This window comes from Antedon bifida, chromosome 6, assembly GCF_963402885.1.
Source record: "Antedon bifida chromosome 6, ecAntBifi1.1, whole genome shotgun sequence".
NCBI classification, from domain to species: domain Eukaryota; kingdom Metazoa; phylum Echinodermata; class Crinoidea; order Comatulida; family Antedonidae; genus Antedon; species Antedon bifida.
The window spans coordinates 23,248,531-23,272,313 of NC_136231.1; the positions used below are offsets into that span (position 1 = coordinate 23,248,531).

At 31.4% G+C, this 23,783-nt stretch overlaps 3 protein-coding genes across 4 annotated transcripts; 2 read left to right on the forward strand and 1 right to left on the reverse strand.

Annotated features, from left to right (window-relative positions):
• Positions 1-183: 183 nt before the first annotated feature.
• On the reverse strand, positions 184-7,459 carry LOC144844545 (uncharacterized). 2 transcript variants are annotated; one of them, XM_078701499.1, is made up of 4 exons: positions 7,397-7,459; positions 4,321-4,917; positions 3,863-3,958; positions 184-2,848 (listed from the first exon to the last, which is right to left on the reverse strand). In XM_078701499.1, exons 2-4 carry the CDS (start codon positions 4,886-4,888, stop codon positions 1,317-1,319), a joined length of 2,196 nt encoding a protein of 731 aa, XP_078557625.1. In that variant the 5' UTR covers positions 4,889-4,917; positions 7,397-7,459; the 3' UTR covers positions 184-1,316. The 2 variants fall into 2 exon arrangements, with proteins under 2 accessions (XP_078557625.1, XP_078557626.1); XM_078701500.1 differs by lacking the exon at positions 7,397-7,459 and having other exon boundaries at positions 4,321-4,944.
• Positions 7,460-8,242: 783 nt separating this feature from the next.
• On the forward strand, positions 8,243-11,704 carry LOC144845735 (deoxyribonuclease-1-like). Its single transcript, XM_078703164.1, has 9 exons — positions 8,243-8,389; positions 8,716-8,804; positions 9,215-9,298; positions 9,648-9,763; positions 10,255-10,367; positions 10,526-10,671; positions 11,141-11,237; positions 11,402-11,457; positions 11,607-11,704. The coding sequence occupies exons 1-9, from the start codon at positions 8,243-8,245 to the stop codon at positions 11,665-11,667; spliced, it is 909 nt and encodes a 302-aa protein (XP_078559290.1). The 3' UTR covers positions 11,668-11,704.
• A 3,724-nt stretch (positions 11,705-15,428) lies between these two features.
• On the forward strand, positions 15,429-23,717 carry LOC144845888 (uncharacterized). Its single transcript, XM_078703388.1, has 14 exons — positions 15,429-15,604; positions 15,905-16,156; positions 16,397-16,531; positions 17,697-17,846; positions 17,989-18,129; positions 18,377-18,508; positions 18,952-19,230; positions 19,524-19,832; positions 20,982-21,061; positions 21,388-21,619; positions 22,141-22,243; positions 22,435-22,536; positions 23,073-23,162; positions 23,424-23,717. The coding sequence occupies exons 1-14, from the start codon at positions 15,529-15,531 to the stop codon at positions 23,500-23,502; spliced, it is 2,160 nt and encodes a 719-aa protein (XP_078559514.1). The 5' UTR covers positions 15,429-15,528; the 3' UTR covers positions 23,503-23,717.
• Positions 23,718-23,783: the final 66 nt, after the last annotated feature.

A 23,783-nucleotide genomic window follows, 5' to 3' on the forward strand; every position in this document is an offset into this window, starting at 1 on the left:
TAGCAATGAGTAGAAAGAATTACTGTATTAGACAACATTTTGGTTTGGAAGTTTAAAAATTCAGGGAGTATGAATTTGATGTTAAATGAAGTATGTATATGAAACTTGGACATTTTAAAAGGTGACGCTAGACTTTAACAAAATTCCAAAATGCAATATATATTTAAAAATACAAAAATGCATATGATTTATTTTCATCTAGCCAGTAAAATTGATTTAAATACAATTTAAAAAATAAACACATTTCAGTAATACTCAATTTTAACCATTTGGAATAACACATCCTTAAGTATTCTAATAAGATCACAATACCAAAATACCTGTCATGAATACAGTACTCTTATTTATAATGAATAAGACCATACCACAAGGTACTAGTCAGTTTCTGTAAGTTAATTTATATAATTAAAATGTTTTCAAATACAAATCTATAATATTGCATTATGTGTATCAAAGAGTTTGCTTACTCTACTGTAAATTTCAAAACATAGACTTTGTCAATTACTGGAATGTGTCCAATGTTTTAGAATGTGTTTATTATACACAATACAAATTGTTTTCATAAGTTAAGTACTATTAATGTCCTTAATACCGAAAAATCATGTTGTTTTACATTGAACATTGTTTTAAACATGGTAGCCTCTTAAAATTTAGGTTGAATATTTTAAAAATCCTGTATCCAGCACTGAATAATAAAACTGTTATTTTTTTATTACTATAAGTACTAAAAACATTTAAAAAAGTTAAACTCAATTAAGTTGGCAGTTATGAATATATTCAATTCAAATATTATGTAACCTTTTATCACATACACTCATCATATCTTTAACAATTCATTGCTTAAAAATATAAATTAAAAGTTTACTATGATTTAAATAGCACCCAAGTCAGTGACACAAAATGTAGCAAATAAAAATGGCATTAATACATAAATTAATTTGAAAATGATAATCAGTAATTCCCTGATTCTTAAATCAAATCAATTAAATAAACTTTTATTCCTTAAGTTCCATGATATAATGCAAAAATAATTAGTTACTTAATGTAATGGATGTATAAAGTTTCAAAAGGAATCATTATTATTGTGGCAAAATGGAAAGCTTAAACAATAAAATAATCTACAGACTGCAGCAAAGTAGTCTACAGTATTCCTTATATTAATGAAGTTTCTGGGAAAGAATGACTGCAACAACTTAAACAAATTAAAGCTTTGGTTTCAACTACTCTAGGACACAAAACAGTATTTTGAATATTCTATTGCTTGTGATTGGTCGAATTACTTGTGTGTACAAACTCTAATTGGCAACTTCAAGTTATTAGTACTGGTATATGTTGATTGAATTACCATAGACTACAGCGAGATGCCCATTGAAAGCTGAAAGTCCAAGTGAGCATTCCTCACTATAAATTGCCTTAACAAATTTAAAATCTTTGTCGTACATTAAAATACGACTTTTCATACCTAAGAAAATATTATACTCCTCATCAACACAAACAGCATAATCACATTTCAAAGACTTAACACACATATTAGATTTCATATCAAGAACTTCAACAAAGCAAGTGTTGCTAGAAATCTCTGAGTCATCTTCATCTCCTGATGATGAATGTGTGGCTTTGTTGTTACAAATGAACAATTTATCATTTGTATTTGTAACATCAAGAAACCAGGGTGATATTGATACTGTTCTGTTATCAGGAGTAGAAAGAATTGTAATTTGTTTACACAACTTTTCGTTTATGTAATGATTAACGTAATTTCCTACATTGTTTGACACATAAACATGGACATTCCCCGATTCTTTTGAAACTGCAATACCTTGTGGTATTCCTTTATCGCCAAAATCTCCTTTGCCAAATTGGCTTTTTTCCCATTTCATTTCATTTAACATATCAAGAACAATAATTTCTTTTGCATTTGTCTCTGTAAGGAAAATTTTACTATCAATGCAGCATATATTAAAAAATTTACTCTTATCACCTGTTGAAAAACAGTCACAACTACTACTACGATCAAATCTGACAATTGTGTTTGTGTTGTTGCAACAAAGAAGGTACTTTCTTTGAGAGGTGAAGCATACATCAAATACATGTTGAGGTTCCTGCCACTTCATGATTTCTGTCAAGTTGAAATCAATTGGTTTTGAAATGTTTTCACCACAAACATACACTGGGCCCAATCTCCACAATCCTGTATTTTCACTTTTACACTTAAATTGTAAGGTACAACGGTTTTCCAACTGACTCTTATCCAATTCATAACTACCTTGATTCTCAGAGTCTTGCAGAATTAAATGTGCTGATACAGGTGTATCTTCATGACTTTTGGTTACAGGATTACCAGCAGAATCTCTTAAATCAACTTCTACCCTTATTGTTTCATTGTTTTCAAATTTACATATTTTAGGAAAGCTGATAGAACATTTACTAGTATCTACTGGTAGGTAATCAACACACTGACAATATTCATTAACCATGTCTTTAAATTTTTTCAAATCATCCTGAATATTACTTATTGGTTTGAAATAACCAATGCAATCTGGACAACATCCTTTAATTTCATCCATCAACGAATCAGAAATTGATGTCTTTCTGATCTCTTTTAAATAAAGTTCCAATTGTTTAATTTTCTGTTCAAGTTTTGAAATTTTATTTTGTTTCTTTTTTTCAAGACCACGTATGTGTACACTTACCACATCATCAATCTTATTTTTCATATCCTTGCCAGTCTGTACAAGGCGATCTCTACATTTTTCTGCTGTTTTATTTACACATTTCTTCGTCTCCCTACATTTTATTAGTTGTGTTTCTATCTGCTTCTCTAGCAACTGATGTTCATAGGGCAAACCTAACAAAATAGAGTGAACTATTAAATTAACTTTTTCAGGCTTAACGAAACAAGGCTGGATTCTGATTTTCATTATAGATATGGTGAGACCAAAACAGTATTTGGATTTTGTGGAGGATATCGAACAAACAAAAAATTTAAATTTGATAATTTTCAGTTAATAAAACAACAACTTTATGAAACAATCTGTTCATTTTAAAAAGGAAGTAAAATCAATAAATGGGCTTTTATTACACTATGTTAAAGTAAACAGATTAAATTTATACTTTTTATTTAAGTTTTTTAAGAACAAGATATCAATCGATAAAATAAAATACTCTACGCCTTTTAGAATTTCATCTATAATTTATTATCAATAAAATTCAACATTTCTTTCCCAGTAGTTTACTATCTAAGTTCAGCAGTTCAGGATATAGGCCAACTGATAAAGGTATTTCAGTGGAATTTAAAGTTAATTTCCATATATTTTTTCATATGTTCTATAATTAACAATGACATACTCTAAAATGTAGTTCTCTAACTAGGTGTACATAGGTTTAGGCTAGTTTGTAGGCTCTACTCGTAGCCTGGGAACAGAAGTAATGTACAAACATCGTATCCTAGCCAGTACTGATCCTACATGTAGCTATAAATACAGTAGGCTTAGCCTCATGCCATTTCATTTCTGAATTAATTATCTTTTTGGCAGAATCTGTTAATTCAAGTGGAAGTGGAAGAGATTCTTTTTTCAATTTTTCAATTTTTTTCTTCACAATCAACTCTAGCGCACCTAAAGTGGGTGCATTACAAAAGCAAAATAGGAAGATATCAAATCCGTGCTCAATACATGCCAGTATTTAAATCGGGCTGCTTATTATTAGAATCAAATTATTTGTCACATTTTTAACCATTTAAAGATGAAAAAATTATCGCAATAAGCCCACATAGTTTTTACAAAAAATAGTTAATAGTTTAAAAATAGACCAAAAATGCCAGGATTTTTTTTTTTTTACAGTTTTATTTTAAGTCACTTACTTTCACCCAAATCTGTTGGATTGCTGCTATCCGTTGTGTCAATATCTACAGGTTCTTGTTCAATAACACCAATAAAACTACTCTTGAATTTTTCCACTGAAAAAAGGTATGGTAAAAAGGTATTAAAAAGGGTATTTTCCAAAATCATAGAATCACTTAATTTTACATAATTGATTTTTTTTAAAACAATTTTTAAATAACAATATTAGCTCAAATAATTGATTTTCTACTCAAAGTCTAATTTCATTTACCGGTATATATTCTTTTTTAATTTACATATTCTTTTTTTTTCATTTATTTTAAAAACAAGTATTTTGAATAACAGTTAGTACACCATTAGATCAGCTACATATCATTTGGTGACCTCCAATCATTTTAGGCCTATATATTTGTCTACTCAAATCTAATTTAATTTATTCTATTCAAACTATATTTAGTGTGAATCATTATCAGCCTACCATATTCTTCAATTGTTCTTGATCCTCTGGAGTCACCAACTTCTTTGAGGTTTCCTTGAAACTTCTTCAAAGTTGACACATCAAACTGATCTAATATCAATTTCTCATCCAGGTGTAACAGTAATTTCCAAATGCAACTGAAATCTTCTTTTAATTCATACAGAAACTTCAAAGTTGTCAAATCTCCTGTAAATTGACGTCCAACTTCAATCAAAGCCAGACGAAAGTCAGAAAAGTGTTTTGACTCCTTTCTCACATCATACTTATAGTCTGGAACCTTCCCGTTTTCAGCAACCAGTTTTTTCCTGACTCTTGTCCACAAGCGTTTGTTCCCAATCAAAAATAATATTTCATAAATCAAAGATACATCTTTGGTTGTAATTAGATTGTGATTCATAAGTTTATCAAAATAATCAAGTGTGCTGCTTTTTGTGAACTTTTTCTCAAAAGCAAGCAAACTTAAAATGTCCTTTTCTTTTGGAGTTGTTTCCCGTTTAACATGAGTAATGGCACTTAACAACTTGTCCTTTTCCACCAAAGTTTCTTCAGCTTGTTCTGCTCGATCCATTTTTGTTTTTCGTAGCTGGACAATTTTATCTGAATTTTATAATATTAATATTAAGATTGATGGAAATAGATGAAGTTTAATAATAATATTTATTTTATTCCTGTTCAAAAGAAGGTGTATTGAAAAAAAAAAAATTGTTTTGTATAAACAAGGTTTTATGACTATAAAACCTTGATTATACAAAAACAATTTTGTTGTATCACCCCCTACTAAATATATATGGGTCATTCTTCAGTAAGTGTCTAATTTTTGGTTTATTTTTTTATTTTATTTTAAAAGTTTATTCAGATAAATGAACATGTATTACATGGCAAGCGTATGTTTGGCGCAATTTTTATTATATATTTCGTATTTATAAATACATGGTTCCATGTTGCTGTCATATCTGTCACATTTATGGAATATACAAAGATAGACACAATAACGGGTTAGGAATTATAACATTATTTCTATTATTAATTCTTTGATACTATACAGTGTTTTTTCTTGATTAATAAAAAAATGATTGTTAAAACATTTATTAGTATGATGTTATACATTCAAAACCATTTACTATTCCAAAAAATAATAAATTTCAGAAAATAGTATGACTGTCACTGATGTTTTACGTTTATTAGTATGATGTTATACATTCAAAACCATTTACTATTCCAAAAAATAATAAATTTCAGAAAATAGTATGACTGTCACTGATGTTTTACGTTTATTAGTATGATGTTATACATTCAAAACCATTTACTATTCCAAAAAATAATAAATTTCAGAAAATAGTATGACTGTCACTGATGTTTTACGTTTATTAGTATGATGTTATACATTCAAAACCATTTACTATTCCAAAAAATAATAAATTTCAGAAAATAGTATGACTGTCACTGATGTTTTACATTTATTAGTATGATGTTATACATTCAAAACCATTTACTATTCCAAAAAATAATAAATTTCAGAAAATAGTATGACTGTCACTGATGTTTTACGTTTATTAGTATGATGTTATACATTCAAAACCATTTACTATTCCAAAAAATAATAAATTTCAGAAAATAGTATGACTGTCACTGATGTTTTACAAAATTATGTTAAAGTAATACATTACTAACCATTGACATAGTAGAAGAATTGTTTATATTTCAATTATACCACATAATTGCGTTCATTACTGAAATATTTTAGGATTTAAAAGGAAAAAATATCCATGTGACGGAGATTAAACCGTGACGGATATGACGAACCTCAAAAATCATGTAATAACATAATAAAGATATACAAAACAAAATGTACAACAAAAAAAGCCCTTGGCAATAACAAAAAGTCATCTCCGTCCGTGACAGAGATGATGTATTTAGCATAGGACAGCCCATGATCACCTCATAGGCATGTCTGACAGCGACTTCCAGTTGAAAAAAAAAACATAAATTATAATTATTTTATATTTATGAGTTCTATACCTTTCGGATGACATTCACTAAAGGTTTTATTAGCTTTTTTCCTCTTTCACTGAAAGTGCGGATAGTTTTATTTTCATATCTTCGCATGTTTACAATGCACAATCATTTCCCCCCCCCCCCCCCCATTCATTAAACTGTAGACGGCACATTTAAATTATGTGACGGTATACAACACAAAAGTGCGGGACAAGATTTTTCCAAACAAAAACTTTAAAAGTTTGAGATTTAATGTATGTAGAGATGTATTTTGAATAATAAAATTGCATGAACTAACTTTTTACAATATTTTCATTAACAAAAGTGCTGTTATCAAATATATACGGCGATCATAAAATTGAAGATGTACATCGGGACATGAGGTTTTAGGGGGTTGCCTGAAACATTTTTACAAAAATTAACAATATCAATGTTATTATCTTTTTTGTTTTATGTAATTAATTATATTTAGAATAATGTTGTTTATGATATAGGCCTACGTCAAGAATTTTTATTTTTCAATGATGAATTTTCAGTCTCTATCCCACCAAAGTATCGGGACACGATTTTAGACACTTATTGAAGAATGACCAATATGGTACAAAATCAAAAATATTTGGGTAGATTATAGGCCTACATAGCCTAGGCCTAACAGTAACAACTCCCTGGTCCAACTTTCCATCAGGATCTTCCCCAATAATATGGTTGAATCTTTGATTCAAATCAAAGCTAAGCCACTCAAAAAGGGCAGCCCAGAGGCCATGCCAACTCCTACACTAGGCAGGCCTAGGCCTAGCTAGTAAGTAGAGGGATCCGTAAGTAGTAGTAGGGCCTAGTAGGGCCTAGCTCCTTTCGTTAGTTAGGCCTCGCCCTAGCTCTAGCAGGGATTTCTCCCTCTAGCAGTAGGTAGGGCCTAGCTAGGCCTAATAACTGTAGAAGGGCCTCTACTCTAGGCCTACTAGCTAGGCCTATGCTAGGGCCTAGAGCCTAGCTAGTATTTTAGTAGGCCCTAGATAGCTACTAAAAGTAGCCTAGAGAGAGTACTAGCAATTAGGTTGGCAGAGAGTAGGCTATATCCCACCTTTCCTGTTTTTTTTCCTTTCCTTTTATTACTTTTTTTGTCTTTAGCCTAGCCCGGCGATTTACACAAAAATCCCCAAAAGGTATTTTTAGATTATTACATTTATGGGATTATTAGAGGGCGTACTGTGATTTTCCCGTCAGAGAGCATGCGCGCACGAGTATCTAGATATTGTGATGGAAGGATTACTGTATTAGCCTTGTGCCTTGAAATCTCGACATTATTATATTTTATTCTTTCTATTCTTTTCTATTTTTACAAAATGAACGTTTTAATGAGAGTTTTGTCTTACCAAAAATATATCAGATCTGACGAATGCAAAGAGTATTATATATTTAAAATAATGTTGGTTGATCCTATTCCTAAATAAAAGAATAATTATTTGTTTCTCCTGGTCCCGCTCCTTGTAGGCCTGAAATATTTAGGTGGAAATTTATCGACACGACAAGGTCTAAAATATGGTCTTAGATGGGACGATTAAATAATGTTTTATTTCGTGTTATTGAAGAAATAAAAGAATTGTCATTGTCGGGCGGTAATTCTTATGAATCTTTTATTCAATAAAACAACATCGATTTAGTCACCCATTGGATTCAATAGCATTAATTCAATATTGTCTTACCCGAGGGTGACAACAAATGTCTTCAATCGATTCTCTTTTTTCTACAATGTTGCCACCCATGGCTATATTGAATTCAATGAAGGTGTGGTAAACTAAATCGATGTTTTATTGTATAAAAGTTGGCTGTTTCCCAGCAACATTCACTCTGCTCAACCTAGCCTGAGCTCCGTGGTGTCATTAAGTTAACAACTTCCGTACGGGATAGTCAGATATTCAATTTTATAATGGCTGTAAGACCACAAATTCTTCTGGCTATATTCTGCCTCATAACTCTCACTCAAGTCTACTCAATAAAGATTGGGTCTTTCAATATTCAACTTTTCGGGCAATCTAAAGTTGCTAAAGATGACGTCGTAGATGTTTTGGTACAGGTATGTTAAAGTATTTTCTTTTTAGTTTTAAACAAGGCCATATACATGGCTGCATTCGCATGCTCAAGTTAGTGTTTACCGACCAACCGACCGAAATAGTGAGCTGTAGAGTCGCATTGCACGCGACTAAACATAGAATAAAATAGAACAGAATAGTAAGATAAGTAAGAAAAACATGTGCTACTTAAATACAAGATACAAGACAATTTATGTAACCTCTTCAGCTAGCAGGCCTATAATTAAATGTATATAGATAAGAATAATCACAACTTTGGTCATAGCCTATACCATAATTGTTGAATGCATTTTTTATTCGTTTGTTTAAGATTTTGAACCGCTATGATTTGTTGCTTATCATGGAAATTCGTGACAAAGCCGGTACTGCAATAGTGGAACTATTGGATGCACTCAATAAGTAAGTCTAGTGACGTAGCCACAATGTACCTATCAAAATAAATAAATGTAGAATAAAGCAAACAGAAATGGGTTTATTATTCTTTTAAACGAAACCATGTCTGCTAAACTGTGATAAACAATGTTTTTACACAGCTGGTTTAAAATAGGCATCATTACAATAATTTTAATATATAACAATAATTTATTTTGTAGTAAAGTATTTATTTTGATTTAAATATAAATCTGACCCAAACAAATTTGAAACATTGTTAGGCCAAAACATTGCATCACAGAGCTAATATTAATTTAGAATCATCTGCCACTACTACTAAATTAATATTAGTGTTTTCATCCAAAGTTTAGTGTTTTTACGACTATTAACACAGATGAACATGTTAATAAATGTTGATAAACTTACCTTAATTTCAGTGTTTCATCAGAAGATTATAAGATGGTCATAAGTAGCAGGACTGGTAGATCAACATCAAAGGAACAATATACATTCTTTTATAAGTAAGTGATACTACACTGAACATACACAATTTATAATACTTATCTTTAAGAAGTAGTGCCAGAAAATGATTGTGATTTTAATTCCAACTATTTCGCAACGATCTTTTATTTTCACGATTTGCATTTTCTATAATTTGCCCAACAAAATTGGTTGTCCTCATCGTCAAATTGGCGATTGTATTTCGCCTCCCCTCTGGACGTCAAACAATTGATCATGAAAACGGCGGTGATTTAATCAAGTTTATCAAATAAGTGCTCTTTATATCAGATCTTTCTTTTGTAAAAATGCTTAGCGTCTGCACTCTGCGAAATATCATCATTTACATTTTATTTTATTTTATTTATTAAGGCCTGAACTCTTTGAGGTGACAGACCAATATGAATATGACGATGGTGATGAGGAATTAAAGGAAGATACATTTGAACGGGAACCTTTTATAGTTCGCTTCAGTTCTCCATCAACAGGTAGGTTGATTTTGTTTTATCTTTTATGGCGTACACACCACGTTTATTCACATTAATATCATCATAGTCATGCCATCACTATAACATCTTCATTATTACTTTCATTGTTATCCATTATTGTTTTTTTTTCTAATGTTTTTTTTATCAGTGATAAAGTGGTATACAATTTTAAATTTTGTAAATTCACTTTATATTACATATTACCTCTTTTTAAGTTAAGTTGTTGTTACTAACAATATAATATTCTAATCAATGGGCCTACACAATACATCTGTTTTTATAAGAATGCTTGTTAATTATGGCTTGTGCCATGAAAAGGTTTAATGTAGGCCTACTTTGCACATTTTATACTCAACAAAACAAAAGTACAATACCCTAATTGAAAATGCAACAGCAGTTTTTGTCACATTTAAACATATTTTTATAAGTGGAACAATTTAGTTAATAATTAATTATTGTCTTCTTTGTTTCAATTTTAATTGCTACTGCAGTGGTGAATGATTTTGCAATGGTTGGTATACATACTAAACCTGATGATGCCTTTAATGAAATTGACACCCTGGCTGATGTGTATGATGACATAATCGAAAAGTGGAACATCGAGGTAAAAGAACAGATTGTCTTAACAACTTTAATTAACTATGTATGTGGCATGCCAACATACATCGATTTTTTCATAAATAAGTGATATTATTTGCCCCATTATGACTACTATTTTCTACTTTAAAATTCATCACATTGTGATAACTTTTCTTTTAACAGGATGTCATTATAGCTGGAGATTTCAACGCAGGTTGTTCGTATGTTCAGGATTGGACTGGTAATCGACTGAGACAAGATAGATTCAAGTGGCTGGTAAAAGATGATGCAGACACTAATGTTGCCCACAAGCAATGTGCATATGACAGGTAATATTTCTAAGGCTCTGTCTACACTATCACACTTTATGTGACAACAAATGTGATGTGCTCATATATGGACATGATGATGTCATATCACTACCATATTTGAGCATATCACTACTTTATGTCAAACTAGTTTATAGTGTAAACAGAAATCAAAGGAATGAAGAATGAAATGCCCTATATTCCGATGAACACCATTGTAGTAGAACTCTTAATAAAGTGACACCTTCCTTAGTGTAAGTGTTAAAAAACACATTTCCATTCTTTCACATAAAAGTGTCTCCTGAATAGGGGTGTCCCAAAGAATGGGTTGTCATTGCTGCTTCAGACAAGCAATTATTAGACCGGCACATCATGAACAATAGCTACATTTAAAACAGACAATATTAACAAGGTACATTGTTTCTATATAAAGTGATGAGTACTTTGAATTAACATTGCATTGTTTTTGTTTGGTATTTCACAATTTCAGGTTTGTTATTGGTGGAAACAGTCTCTTTGAAGGAGTGAAACCACAGTCAACACAAGTGTTTAATTTTAGTGCTAAATATGGGCTGGATGAGGAATTTGTAAGTACAGTATTAAATTTTTAATTTACTTATTGCATTTAATTTAAAATCAATATCACTGTTGTCAACAACAAATTACAAAATTATAACCATTGTATTTTTATATAGACCCTAATAATATTGTTATCTTCATATCAAATATCAACATTATTTCATTTTTGTAGACAAAGACAGTTAGCGACCACTACCCAATCGAATTCCAGCTTTTAGAGATTCAAAGGTAATAGAACATTCTGTGTATTGATAACAATAATAATAAATGCTTCCCTCAAGTAAATGTCACCCTCGAATAAGCGTCCACCACCACCCCGAACATTAAACGAATTGGGGCATTTATTCGTATGTAATATGTTTCTGTTTTTATTTTAGCCCCAAAGTCCTATATAATATAGAAGAAGAGATGACACGTTTAGTACTCGACGAATTGTAGAAAGGTTACTTGGATAGCACCAAGTGGGCCAGGCCACTTGGGGTATTGCACGTGAGAAAAAAAAACATGGAACTCGGCAACAGATCCAATAGAAGCGTAACCAATGCAGTAATAATTAATGTGCATCACCTCAACAGTTATTCATAGATAGAGTGTGCAAGGAAAAAAGACCATAGGAAGACTATAACTTAAGGAACCAAATAAAAAAATATTTAAAAGGAAAAAATGTAGATATTAACACAATAACAAACCATCCTGCACTAAACTGAACAAGGTCATAATGACTGCAGTCGCGTACGCAAATTTGAGTTAGTGTGTACTGACCGACCGACCAACCGACTAACCGAAATTGCTGGAAATGTTTAAAACATTTATATTTTCCTCCAAGTATTATCCACTGTCAAAATAACGAAAAAATATGAATATGAGTTAGTGTTTACCGACCAACTGAAGTTGCTGAAAATGTTAAAAATGGCATAGTGAGCTATAGCCTATAGCTAGAAATGGAAACAAATCGTGGAAAGCGTACTGTTTGAATGACGTAAAACATTGTTAAGAAAAAGAGAAACATCTAATTGGAGATACAAATTCATTTATTTTTTCAGGCAAAATATAGTGAGGAACTACTTATAGCAACATTTTAGGTGCCATGATCTTCCTTGTAGCTCACCAACAATGGAAATATAATATTGTTCTCATCAATAAACGTGCGTTATGTTCATACCTTTCCCATCCAAAAAAATAGTTTAAGTAGACATGTCAAGTTTGTTTGCAGTTAAAGTATAATATGTTGTCGAGTATGTTTGCAGTTAAATTATTTTTCTTTATAATTAATGTATTAAGATCGTTGTAGTACGGTAGATTGTTATGCGGTGTGTACTGATGTGTTATTTAATATTGTACTCTATGGTATAGGCCTAATAAACTATATTTCTTACGATTTTATATATGATGTCATGTTCATTATTAAAAAATATTCAATTTACCACGTAAGACATTCCTGGTACTGTATCTAGTTTTCTCCAGTATCATAGGAATTTAGTAATACATCACATGTATCTCCTAGCATTATACCATAACCCTTAAACTTACACAATACATGCATCACATATGATATTAATGATATATGCTGTATTTACAGAAAAGAGTGAATAAACTCTTCACTGGTATTACCATATTCCTATGATAGGCCTTATGTACAAAGAAGCTAGTGCCGGGTACATCAAACAGTTATGCAATTCTATTCGCTTAAATAGCCGTATTGTTAAAGATTATACGACATAAAACACCTTGTAACCTTTGTGTGTTTTATTGCTAATACGGTAGCTTGTTATCAAATAATTGTTGCAATGTTTTGATAAGCCAATCTATATGACTTTTCAATGCACTTTTCTCACTTCCTCGTTCTGTTCAGCAGGGCAAAGATAATATAAAATTATAACGATTTTCTTACATTTAGGACAAAAATTAAATTCAGAAATTAATTTTAAGTATTCCAAATTTATTCTTATATGTCATCATTTATGGTGTAGGAAGTGAAAAATAGGCTTGATATTAACGCGAAATCATTATGAATGAAATGTATGACGTATCCTGCAACCTCGCCTATTCGTAAGTGGCGAAACTAAAATTGTCCTATTATTTGTATCTACTTCCCTGTTTCGTTTCATTACTTCATACTTCCTCCAGAGGAACATGTGTTTAGGACGAAATTGATTTCCTTCTGTAAGCGAAGCTCCGTAAGTATCCTTCAGCAGGTTCGACAAAGTGTGCCTAGATAGTGAAAAGATATGTAGTAATATATTTTAAAACGCACTTCCAGATGATAATGATGCAACATGATTTAGTCCGCACAGTGAAAAACATCATGGTCAGATTTCTTATATTGAAAGTATTATTTTTATTTGTTCTATTATAATTCTCTCATCTTTGAATTGTAATTCACCAATGTCGAAGTAGAATAACACTTACAAATTTCATATCATTTTTATAATTTAGAAAAGTATGGTTGTCACAGTTGTAATCTTTCTTCAAGTTATGACTTCATGTCTGGGTAAGTTTTTAAATATTTATATAAGAACGATAATTCATTTAATTAAAAAAAAATATTCTTGGGTTAATTATTGCAGGTCTTCGTAAAAGTTTAGAATTGTTGACCCTATATTGTATGCGTTTTGGTAATAATTGCATATGTAAAACTTACTTTAATTACTACCAGGCCTATTTCATAGTTTAAGAATTATTTGTGTACATAGGCCAGTTAAATAAAACAATCTATATGAATGAAATGTATGGACGTATCCTGTAACCTCGCCTATTCGTAAGTGGCGAAACTAAAATTGTCCTATTATTTGTATCTACTTCCCTGTTTCGTTTCATTACTTCATACTTCCTCCAGAGGAACATCGTGTTTACCACTAGACCACAGAGCCATGTATGGTATTATCACAGATTTTCACCCACCATGATCATGTTCCGAATATGAGCACTGTTTCTATAATTTACAGTATGATTTATATATAATTTACACAGTGCTACGCAACATCATTGATTTACATATACACAATATTATTTAAAAAACCGTTGCGAATTAAAGTTGGAATTTATTCTGACTTGTTAAGCCTCCACTGATTGTGAGGGCGTTTGTTGTATGAGAGAATGTATCTGGTGGGTGAAAATCTGTGATAATACCATACATGGCTCTGTGGTCTAGTGGTATGATACTTGCCCTGTAAGCGAGAGGTTGCAGGTTCGAATCCCGCCAGAGACATTTTTTCATACAACTAAAAAATACGGAACTTTCGCCAATGAGCTATGCTCGACGCGATTATGAGATCATGTTCCGAATATGAGCACTGTTTCTATAATTTACAGTATGATTTATATATATATATATATAAACAAATCAGGCACAGAACATTAATTCTAAACCGCCCGGTGATATACTGAAATTTAATTAATTAATTTGAAACGATAAAGATGAGGAAATCTGTGAGAATGAGAAAAAGTCGCCCTTCATCAGTGCAAGTGAAGGAATTTGGATAACATCATAGTATAATTTGGTAAAGTTATCCAAAGTACCCTCCAGGATTACAGCAAAATCAGATCAAAATTGATACAAACAGTAGAAAATATATATAAATCCAAAGGCAAATTACTGAAATTAATCTTTCCTAATATAAGTCACAACATTTTTTTTCTTAGAATTTTCAAATGGTGCCCCTTTTTAATTAATGTGTCATGATTTGATAAACCTAAACGTATAACTACTGTTCCTAATTTAAAATGTAAATTTTGCTTACATGCATTTCAAACTTATCTGTTGCTAATCTCCAACAAAAACAACATGTTCGGTTCAAATGCGTTGTTTTTTTGTTAACAAGCAATTTAACATTTTTACCATTTTTAAATAGAGACGATTCGCAATTCACTCCTTACTCCGTTCATTTGGACATGCATACAGTAGTCTTAAAAATCACTCCACAATTTGTCTGCCATATATTAAGATTTTAGGCCTATAATACATTTAGTAACAGGGTATTGAGCTAAAATGATTTGCTGTTGTGCTATAATTCCTGAATGATGAATTACAACATTTAATAAATATAGTCAATAATTTTATTTCAAGTATACGTCTTTTTTGCTCTAGGAAATAAAGAATATATAACAGTTCTGAATCAATATCCACAAAGCAACGATGATAAGTATTATCAATGTTACACACCCACTACATTCACTGGACATAGTTTGAGTTACGGTAGATCATTCACAGTAGCGAATGGTGAAAATGTAGATGAAAAATTGTGGACCTACGTGCCGCGTAGTAATCCGCGTAGATATGTCGTAGAAGATCCAGTAGGCATGGGAGTATACTATTGGAAGATAGTGAACAATGGTGACACCACAGTGGTTCAAACTATTAAAATACGAGACGATGGTAAGGCAACACAAATGAACTATTTCATTGTTAATAATCTTTTCTACAATTAGAAACTGAATAAACGTTTTATAAAGAAACGACTGAAAAAAAATAGTATAGGCCTAAAACAGATTATTTGTATTTCTCTCACGGATACGGATTAAAAATGTTTCTTAAAATAGACTTAATTACGCAACAAAAATCGTATACATTGGATATGACGTCACAATCAATAGTTTATTACCAATTAACTGATAGTAACGTAAGTATTTTTATTATCAAAATGGTACGATAAATGTTCTTTTCTACAACCAACAGCCTTAATAACGCCTGGTAATTCTAAAAACACAGTAACTGTAAACGTTGGAGATGACGTTACAATTAAATTTAACACTCATTTGAACAGTAATTTAGCCTGGAATAAAGATGGCTCCAATAAGATACAAGTTGGCACGGAAAGGAACATGACCTTTGACCAGGTAGAGACGAGTGATGCTGGCGTTTACGAGATGTATGAGGATGGTAACCGTGACCATCGAAGACATGCGTTTATCAAGTTGATTGTACGAGGTAATATGTCATAAACGGTAATAATCGGATCGATAGTGAAAACGAAACTGCGACACTGACAGTAACAAATTCATTGTATAATCAGTGACAACATGACGATGATACAGTAATATATGTTGTAACATGACCGACATTATGTGACATTATGCCATATATAGCTACTATAAAGAGTAGGCATACTAAGTTCGGTTACCACAGGTCAAAAAGGGTTTAGATTCTTGATTTTCCCATTTTTTATAGCTTGTCTACGTCACAAGTGGGGTCCACCTGACTGCACTGGTGACTGTGAATACTGCTATAATGGAGGTGTATGTGATGATAAAACAGGATCATGTATCTGTGCACCTGGATTTAAGGGAACCACGTGTGAAACAGGTGAGACTGTGTTAAATGAAGACCATCAACAACAAAAATATTACTGTTATTTATTGTTTGAAGGTTTGCATGGCGAAATCAAATGTTGATATAAACCTTGCGTTTCACCACGTACATTAGTTCTGAAAAGAACTGTTGAATGAATGCACATTCTCACTCCTGAGAACGATCAAAGCATTGATCGAAACGTCGAGAAACTCAAGAGTTATTTTCAGAACTAATATACGTGGTGTACCGCAAAATTTATATCAACATTACTGTTATTGATACACAAGTATTACCTTACGTTGCGTATTCCTCCTATAGAGGTGAGGATTTAGTATACATATTGTAGTTGAGCTGTAGCCTGGTGATTAACATGCTTGCCTGCCTTTCAATCCAAAGGTCCAGGGTTCAAACCTGACACAGTTCCATGGTTGTAAATTACGATTCTTTCAACTCCACTCCCTACGCCTCAAATGAGTTTATAAGCAATATAAATGTTATAATAGTTGGATGGATCTAACAACAATAACAAAATCATGATGTGGTAAATAGTATATAGATTGTATCGCTTAACGTTTACAATATAATTTCAGTTTAATCTATAAGCTATATTTAAACTAGCTTTTTAATACTACTGTATATAACAACCGATAGACAGTCGGATACCAATTCAGTTAAGAATCTTGTTGCATGCATCTATTTAAACAAAACTTCATTATTGTATTTTATCTTTTTATAAATTGCTCTCGTCTCTCTTCACCGGATTTTTCACCGGATAAAAAAAAATAATGTAACGGTGTGCGACGCTTAACACCACGTGGTCATCAAAACTCAGTTCGACTTTCATGGCTCCTCGTTATATAACGATCTTAAAGCTCCGTATTTTAACTTTTAAATCTTTATTTTTACATCTGATGATCGATGTCTCCGGAGAACACATTAAGCTCTTCTCTCTGGGTGGGCGCACTTTTGTTAACATTATGTCATAGGAAAGAACTTTGTCTAACATTCACTCACTTTCGTTAATTAAACAATTCAGTGTATAGTGCGCATTTTGACTTTTGTTTAAAATAGAACCAGCTGCTATATAGATAGGGATAGAAGTGACATCATAGTAAACTGTGTATAATTTTAAACATAGTTTCAATTCTAAACTTTTATTTTTTTCATTTTATTTTAGAATGCGGTGGAAATAAACATGGTTGGAATTGTGAAAATCATTGTACCCAACAAGATGATCTTACTGCTTGTAAAGATAAACAGTTTTGCTTACCTGATCCATATGGATGTAGCTGTGTTACCGGTTACAAAGGATTAAAATGTAACACAGGTAACAAAAACAGTTATATCTGAGCGTTACTGAATATACGACGCGCAGTAACTTATAGTAATACGGATTGCAGTGGTCTTTAATAATATAACATTTAATTATCAATTAATTATTTTATGTTATTAATGTTGCAATGGTACAGAATGTTCGTCTGGTACATTTGGTGCAGACTGTGCTCAAACTTGTCATTGTAAACAAGGTGGTTGTGATCGATATACAGGAATATGCACTGATGATCAAGACTCGTCTTGTGCGTTTCCATGGACGGGATCTAACTGCCACGGTAAGACCGAATTAACGAATAAACAACTTTTTTTATAATTAATATGGTAAATCTAATAATCTGTGCATTTGCTTTGGCGTTGAACTGTAAAATAAAGTTTAGAAATAAGCTTAAAAATGAAAATACTAGTATTTAAGGGTTTGCTTGTCGATCGAAAAATATGTAGGCCTAGGCCTACGTGTAAATGTATTTTTGGAAAATGTGTATACTTTTGGAAATATTATCTGAATACACTTAATTCTTTTAGCATGCCTATCAGATTTTTACGGAGAAAACTGTCATATTGAATGTAATAAACAATGTGAATGCCACAGAGTGATTGGCAGATGTATAGAAGGAACGTGCTTTTCCAATTGGCTAGAACCTGATTGTGAAGTTGGTAAGTTCCTTTTTATTAATACATTTTTTTTTTGTATCCCAGCCTCTCTGAGCCTTTTGACATACGCATTTGTATCATGACGTTGGTTGAATAATGAATAGCATTTAGCGTTCCGCTGCATCTATGCAGTATAAAGAAGTTCTATCGAAGAACAGTGAACATTGTCGAATTTGATACTAATCCGAAGTAAAACATAAACAGACAGCGTATCGTCCAAACTGAAACTCCAATATAATGTTTAACCAAACTTCTTGTTAAATTATGGGTGATAAAAAAACTGTTAACAAATATTTACACTACAATTTTAATGAATTCTATACGTATTTTAAGAAACCTGATTTGAAGAAGAGGCCAATAAATAAATGTTTCCATAAAAATATAAGAAGCATGCATACGGTACCATACATAACCCCAATTGTATTTATCGATATTCTTTTTGTCAGGAATTATTAATGCCATATTTGTACCAGTAAATAACAACCAGAATACAACTGCATTATGTTCAGTAAAACATTATGGTACAAAAAACATTACAACAATGATTATGATGACCAACAAACATTTCACTGGAAATATTACAACACTGGTAGGAATAGAACAAGATGGTGAGAATATAACAACATACACATTTTCTGTGACATCGAATGCTGATTCAACATACAAATGTGTAATTGTGCACGAAGGTTTTTCTGTTAAACGTGAAATCGTTGCTCAAATATTTCGTAAGTTTAGCAAATACTTTATCTGCATTTATAATATTTTATTTTCCTTTTAATATGATTATATTCAAGATTCAGATTTAGTCTACACTTACTATGCATATGTGTGTATTTAAATCTTAATTTATATTGGCTCATAGCATGGATTAAGGAATTGAATATTCTTTAATCCTTGCTCATAGTATCCATGTCGCGTAGAATGAAAAATTTGAAAACCCATGGAGATAGGTTATTGGAATTTACTATAATATATCATGGAGAAACCAATCTCGTTTTTGTTTTAAAACCTTGTTTAGGGTTACCTCTCTATACCGGAAAATTGGCGGTACTTAATATTTCAAGCTCCTGTATCACCATTGAATGGACGGCATGGAACAGCAATACTGACGAGGGAGATGGTCTAGTTGTTGGATACTTTTTATACCACAAACTGAGCAATACAAATGATTGGAAGAAGACGTTTTTCAATAATTCTTTATCAGGCACTATAAATGGGTTGATGTGGGATACAGAATACACTTTTGGTGTTTCAGCTGTGAGACCTGGTGAAGGCGGTGAAGGACCATTGGGAGAAACAACACTCACTGCAAAAACACTTTGCGGAAGTAAGTTCTATAATCTATATATAAATTTACGTAAGGGCAAAATTCGGTAAATCGCGCGTTATTTCTAAAATGTTTACTCGATGTTATATAAAGTTGGTTAGTTCTGTCGATACTGATTTTAACCACCTGATGTAACCCTGTTTACTAATTAAATTTAGGTAATTAGTTATTGACAATTAAAACGAATTTAGGTTCAACGATTTGCCCAAATAGGGGTGTTTTCCGATCGTGGTATACACTGTCTAATGGATGTCCATCTTGGAAAATACCTGCACACAACAATACAAGGATGCTTTGCATTTTCCTATCTTCTCCTACAATAATTGTTTTTAATGGTTGAAAACCAGTTGAACAGCTCGAGTACAGTATCATAATGTTGAAGACAGGCCGATTTTCTTTAAAAACAATAATACGAGGATACTTCGTATTTTCCTATCTCCTCCTACGATAATTGTTTTTAATAGCTGAAAACCGGTTGAACAGCTCGAGTACAGTATCATGATGTTGAAGACAGGCCGATTTTCTTTGAAAAATACTATTTTGATAGATTTAATATACGTTTATACAAATGTATTGATTTGCGATGAATGGAACATTCTAATCTCTCAGACTCCCAGTTTGTAGGTAAATTTATGAGCCTTTGGTTTAACACAAGTAGGTAAATTTATGGGCCCTTGGAGAATAAAACTTATATATAGTATTGCAATACTTTGACAATATTGTAAATACTGTACGTATTCCCTCAACTCTAATGTTGTATACAAAACACAAATTGGGTTTGTTTAAATGAGTTCAAATAAAAAAATTGGACTCATTTTTAAGACAAGGCCTAATTCCCAGGGTGCTAAGTTTACATAAATCATCGTGTCTATTTATTCGTTTCTGTAAACGAAAATGTACTATAGTCCTGCGGTACGTACATTTTTTACGCTGAAATTACTGTGTATTCGAGAACCATCTGTGGACACGACCTAGATGGTACGCGAACGAAGCGAGCGTACCATCTAGTATTATAAATTATATTTACTTTACTACAGTTTGCAAAAAAAATGCTCCTATGAATTTTACATTCAACTGGATTGTATAATTAATTATTTACGGGTACATGAAAGATTTACTATTTCACGTGATGTATATGTTGTTTATCAGGGCCTCCTCCAGTTCAGAATGCAAATCACAGAGTGTCAACCTGGGAACCAAACAGTATCCAAGTAACATGGATAGTACCGGTACGTAAGTTTACAATTAATGATGACATCATGTTCTACTCTTATACTATAATGCAACCAATTTACCACAAAACCTCAATTCCAATTCGTGGTACCAGTTGTTGTACATTAGAAAAGGCAAGTAATACAGTGTTTTGTCATAGTCAGTACAACGCCAATAATGTATGTACCGTAGCGCCATTCATCAGCAATTTCAGATAATAATGGCTAATAATCCATTAAAGTTGGTAAGACATGGTTCTTCCAGATATGTAAAACGTCTCTTTTAAACAACTATAAACTATTATTCATTTTGATTGGTGTCACACTATTGGTTAATATTTAAGGAAAATTTAGACGTTGATTTACTGAAATGTTACAATACCAATTCGAGTATGTACACAGTTTATTTTAAAACGATTGACATCAAAGGATGCAGTGAGAAGGTTTACCATACCAACACTAGTCAACTTACTATCGAAAATATTACAGTGGATGACCCTTATCTCATCTTGGTCAGTCTATCGAATAAAGACAGCGAGAGTAAAGTTGTTAGAAGCTCGAATGATATAGAAAATGGTAGGTATATCGTCAATAATACATTTCCATTGTATCTTCATTGAAGAAATAACAAACTAGGCCTAATGTATTGTTTTCATTTTTTCATGACGGTAAAAACTGAGAAACAAAATTAAAAGAAGCCAACATGAACATGAACAAGATTTTATAAGTACGTTTTTAATGACAGTTCATAGACTTTTATTACCATGTTTTATCTTTATATGTTAATTAACATCTTTTTAAAATTGTAAATGAAAGCATGGTTATTATATTGAAATCAATCATCTTTTTATGTAAATATGACTACTTTTTAATTACTTTTTAACTTGTAACAATCTTAGTAATATACAATAGAAAGAGAAATATTCATACAAATAATTAATTGTTACAATGTACCTTTATTTTATATATAATATATATACATATAAATCTGAGAATTATAATAAAAGTGGGAAGACCCCACACAAGACAAAAAAAAAAGAAGAAGCCCAATCAAGACTTTAATATGTATGCAAATTTCATTTTCAATTATTTTAAAGAATGTATGCCTACAAATGAATCACATTCTGGTAGCATTATTGGTGGCTCTGTGGCAGGCGGTATTTGTGCAGGTTTTTTCACCGTCATCATAATATCAATTTGGTAAGTTCCTGTAATGAATTATTATTATTAATAATCCCAATAAAAAAAATGAAATATTGACACGTCGTTTAAATCTACTTTGCAATACCATTTTACAACCATGGTCAAATTCGATAAGCCTACTTCAAAACTACTACTACTACTATTGAATTATTATTTAACTTTTATTCATTGTTGTGTTCCTTTTTAAGCCAACAAAAATCACGCAAAAATATTAGTAAATCTGACGTTGAGGAAAAAAATATTTATCAGGATTACGCAGCAGCTAGTAATAATTCAGAATATTCATCATGGTAATTATGAGTTTCTATTCTTGTTGCCAATTTATTTATACCTCACATTTTAGGCCTAATTATCACATCCATTAAGTTACTCATTGCATTTATTTGTTATTGTGTTTAGTATTCATTGTGATATAACATTAGAAATGTTTCGAGTAGTCAATGTAGTGCAACTTGGCTAATTTAGCAACAGACACAGCGCTGTTAAACAAATCTGATGCTAGTTAATTGTGTCCTGTGCTTATGTTTCTGGTTGTATTTGTACTAATCTTGTAATTTTTAAATGATAAGTTGTTAGCTACTTATTCAGTGAAACTAGATCTCTTATTCGTCATGTTATTTTGCTTTTTCTTTTTAATTTTGCTTTGGATGCACCGTTAGGTATTGTCTAACGTGTGCCACTGTTACACAAGTGATTCCATTAAATTGTATTGTATTGTATTGTATGGTGCTACATTTTATAAGAATTATCGAGATGATGTAATTTGGGCCTTTTGCGATCAATACTTAGGTCAATAGGCATAACAGTATATTTTGTGTTTGTTTAGTAATCCAAAAATAGTGACTAGTTCTAACAATGATGATTCAACTGATCAACACGTGTATCAGAATTGTGCAAGTTACAATTCTTCTTCAGAGTGAGTATAGCATTCAAGATTTAATCATTAAGTACATTTGACATTAAAACAAAGGTTTATTTTCATATTTATAATAATAAAGGAATACTGAGTACATAAATGTATACTGTTAATACAATATTAAGAAGGCTTGTTTTTCCTTGTAGACAGGTACAAAGGTGGTGAGCAGTTACATACATCTCTCACTACTACTATAACATTTTAATGTATTTTCTATTTTTATAATTAATTAAAAGATATATATATATTTTATATTTCAAGCAATTATGAAAATCCAGATATTGTTAAAATGCCTGAAAATCAACCATACGAGATTGTGAACTTGGTCAAGTTAAAGTAAATTATCATCGATGGCAAAAGCGAAAGATGAAATCAACATTTGGTTGAATGAGAAGACTTTTAACAGTTCGAAAAGCATTATTGAAGAATTTAAATAATTATTTTCTTGACCCACTAATTTTAAAGATGTAAAAAACATGAAAAATTAAGCTTAAATCAGACTTTGAATTTGTTATTTTGTAGTTTTAATAAAGTTAATCACTTTTGTAGAAAAAAACGAAAAAAACAAATGTTTTCACTTATAAAATGACAAAATAAATGGTCAAATTCAACCAAAAACGC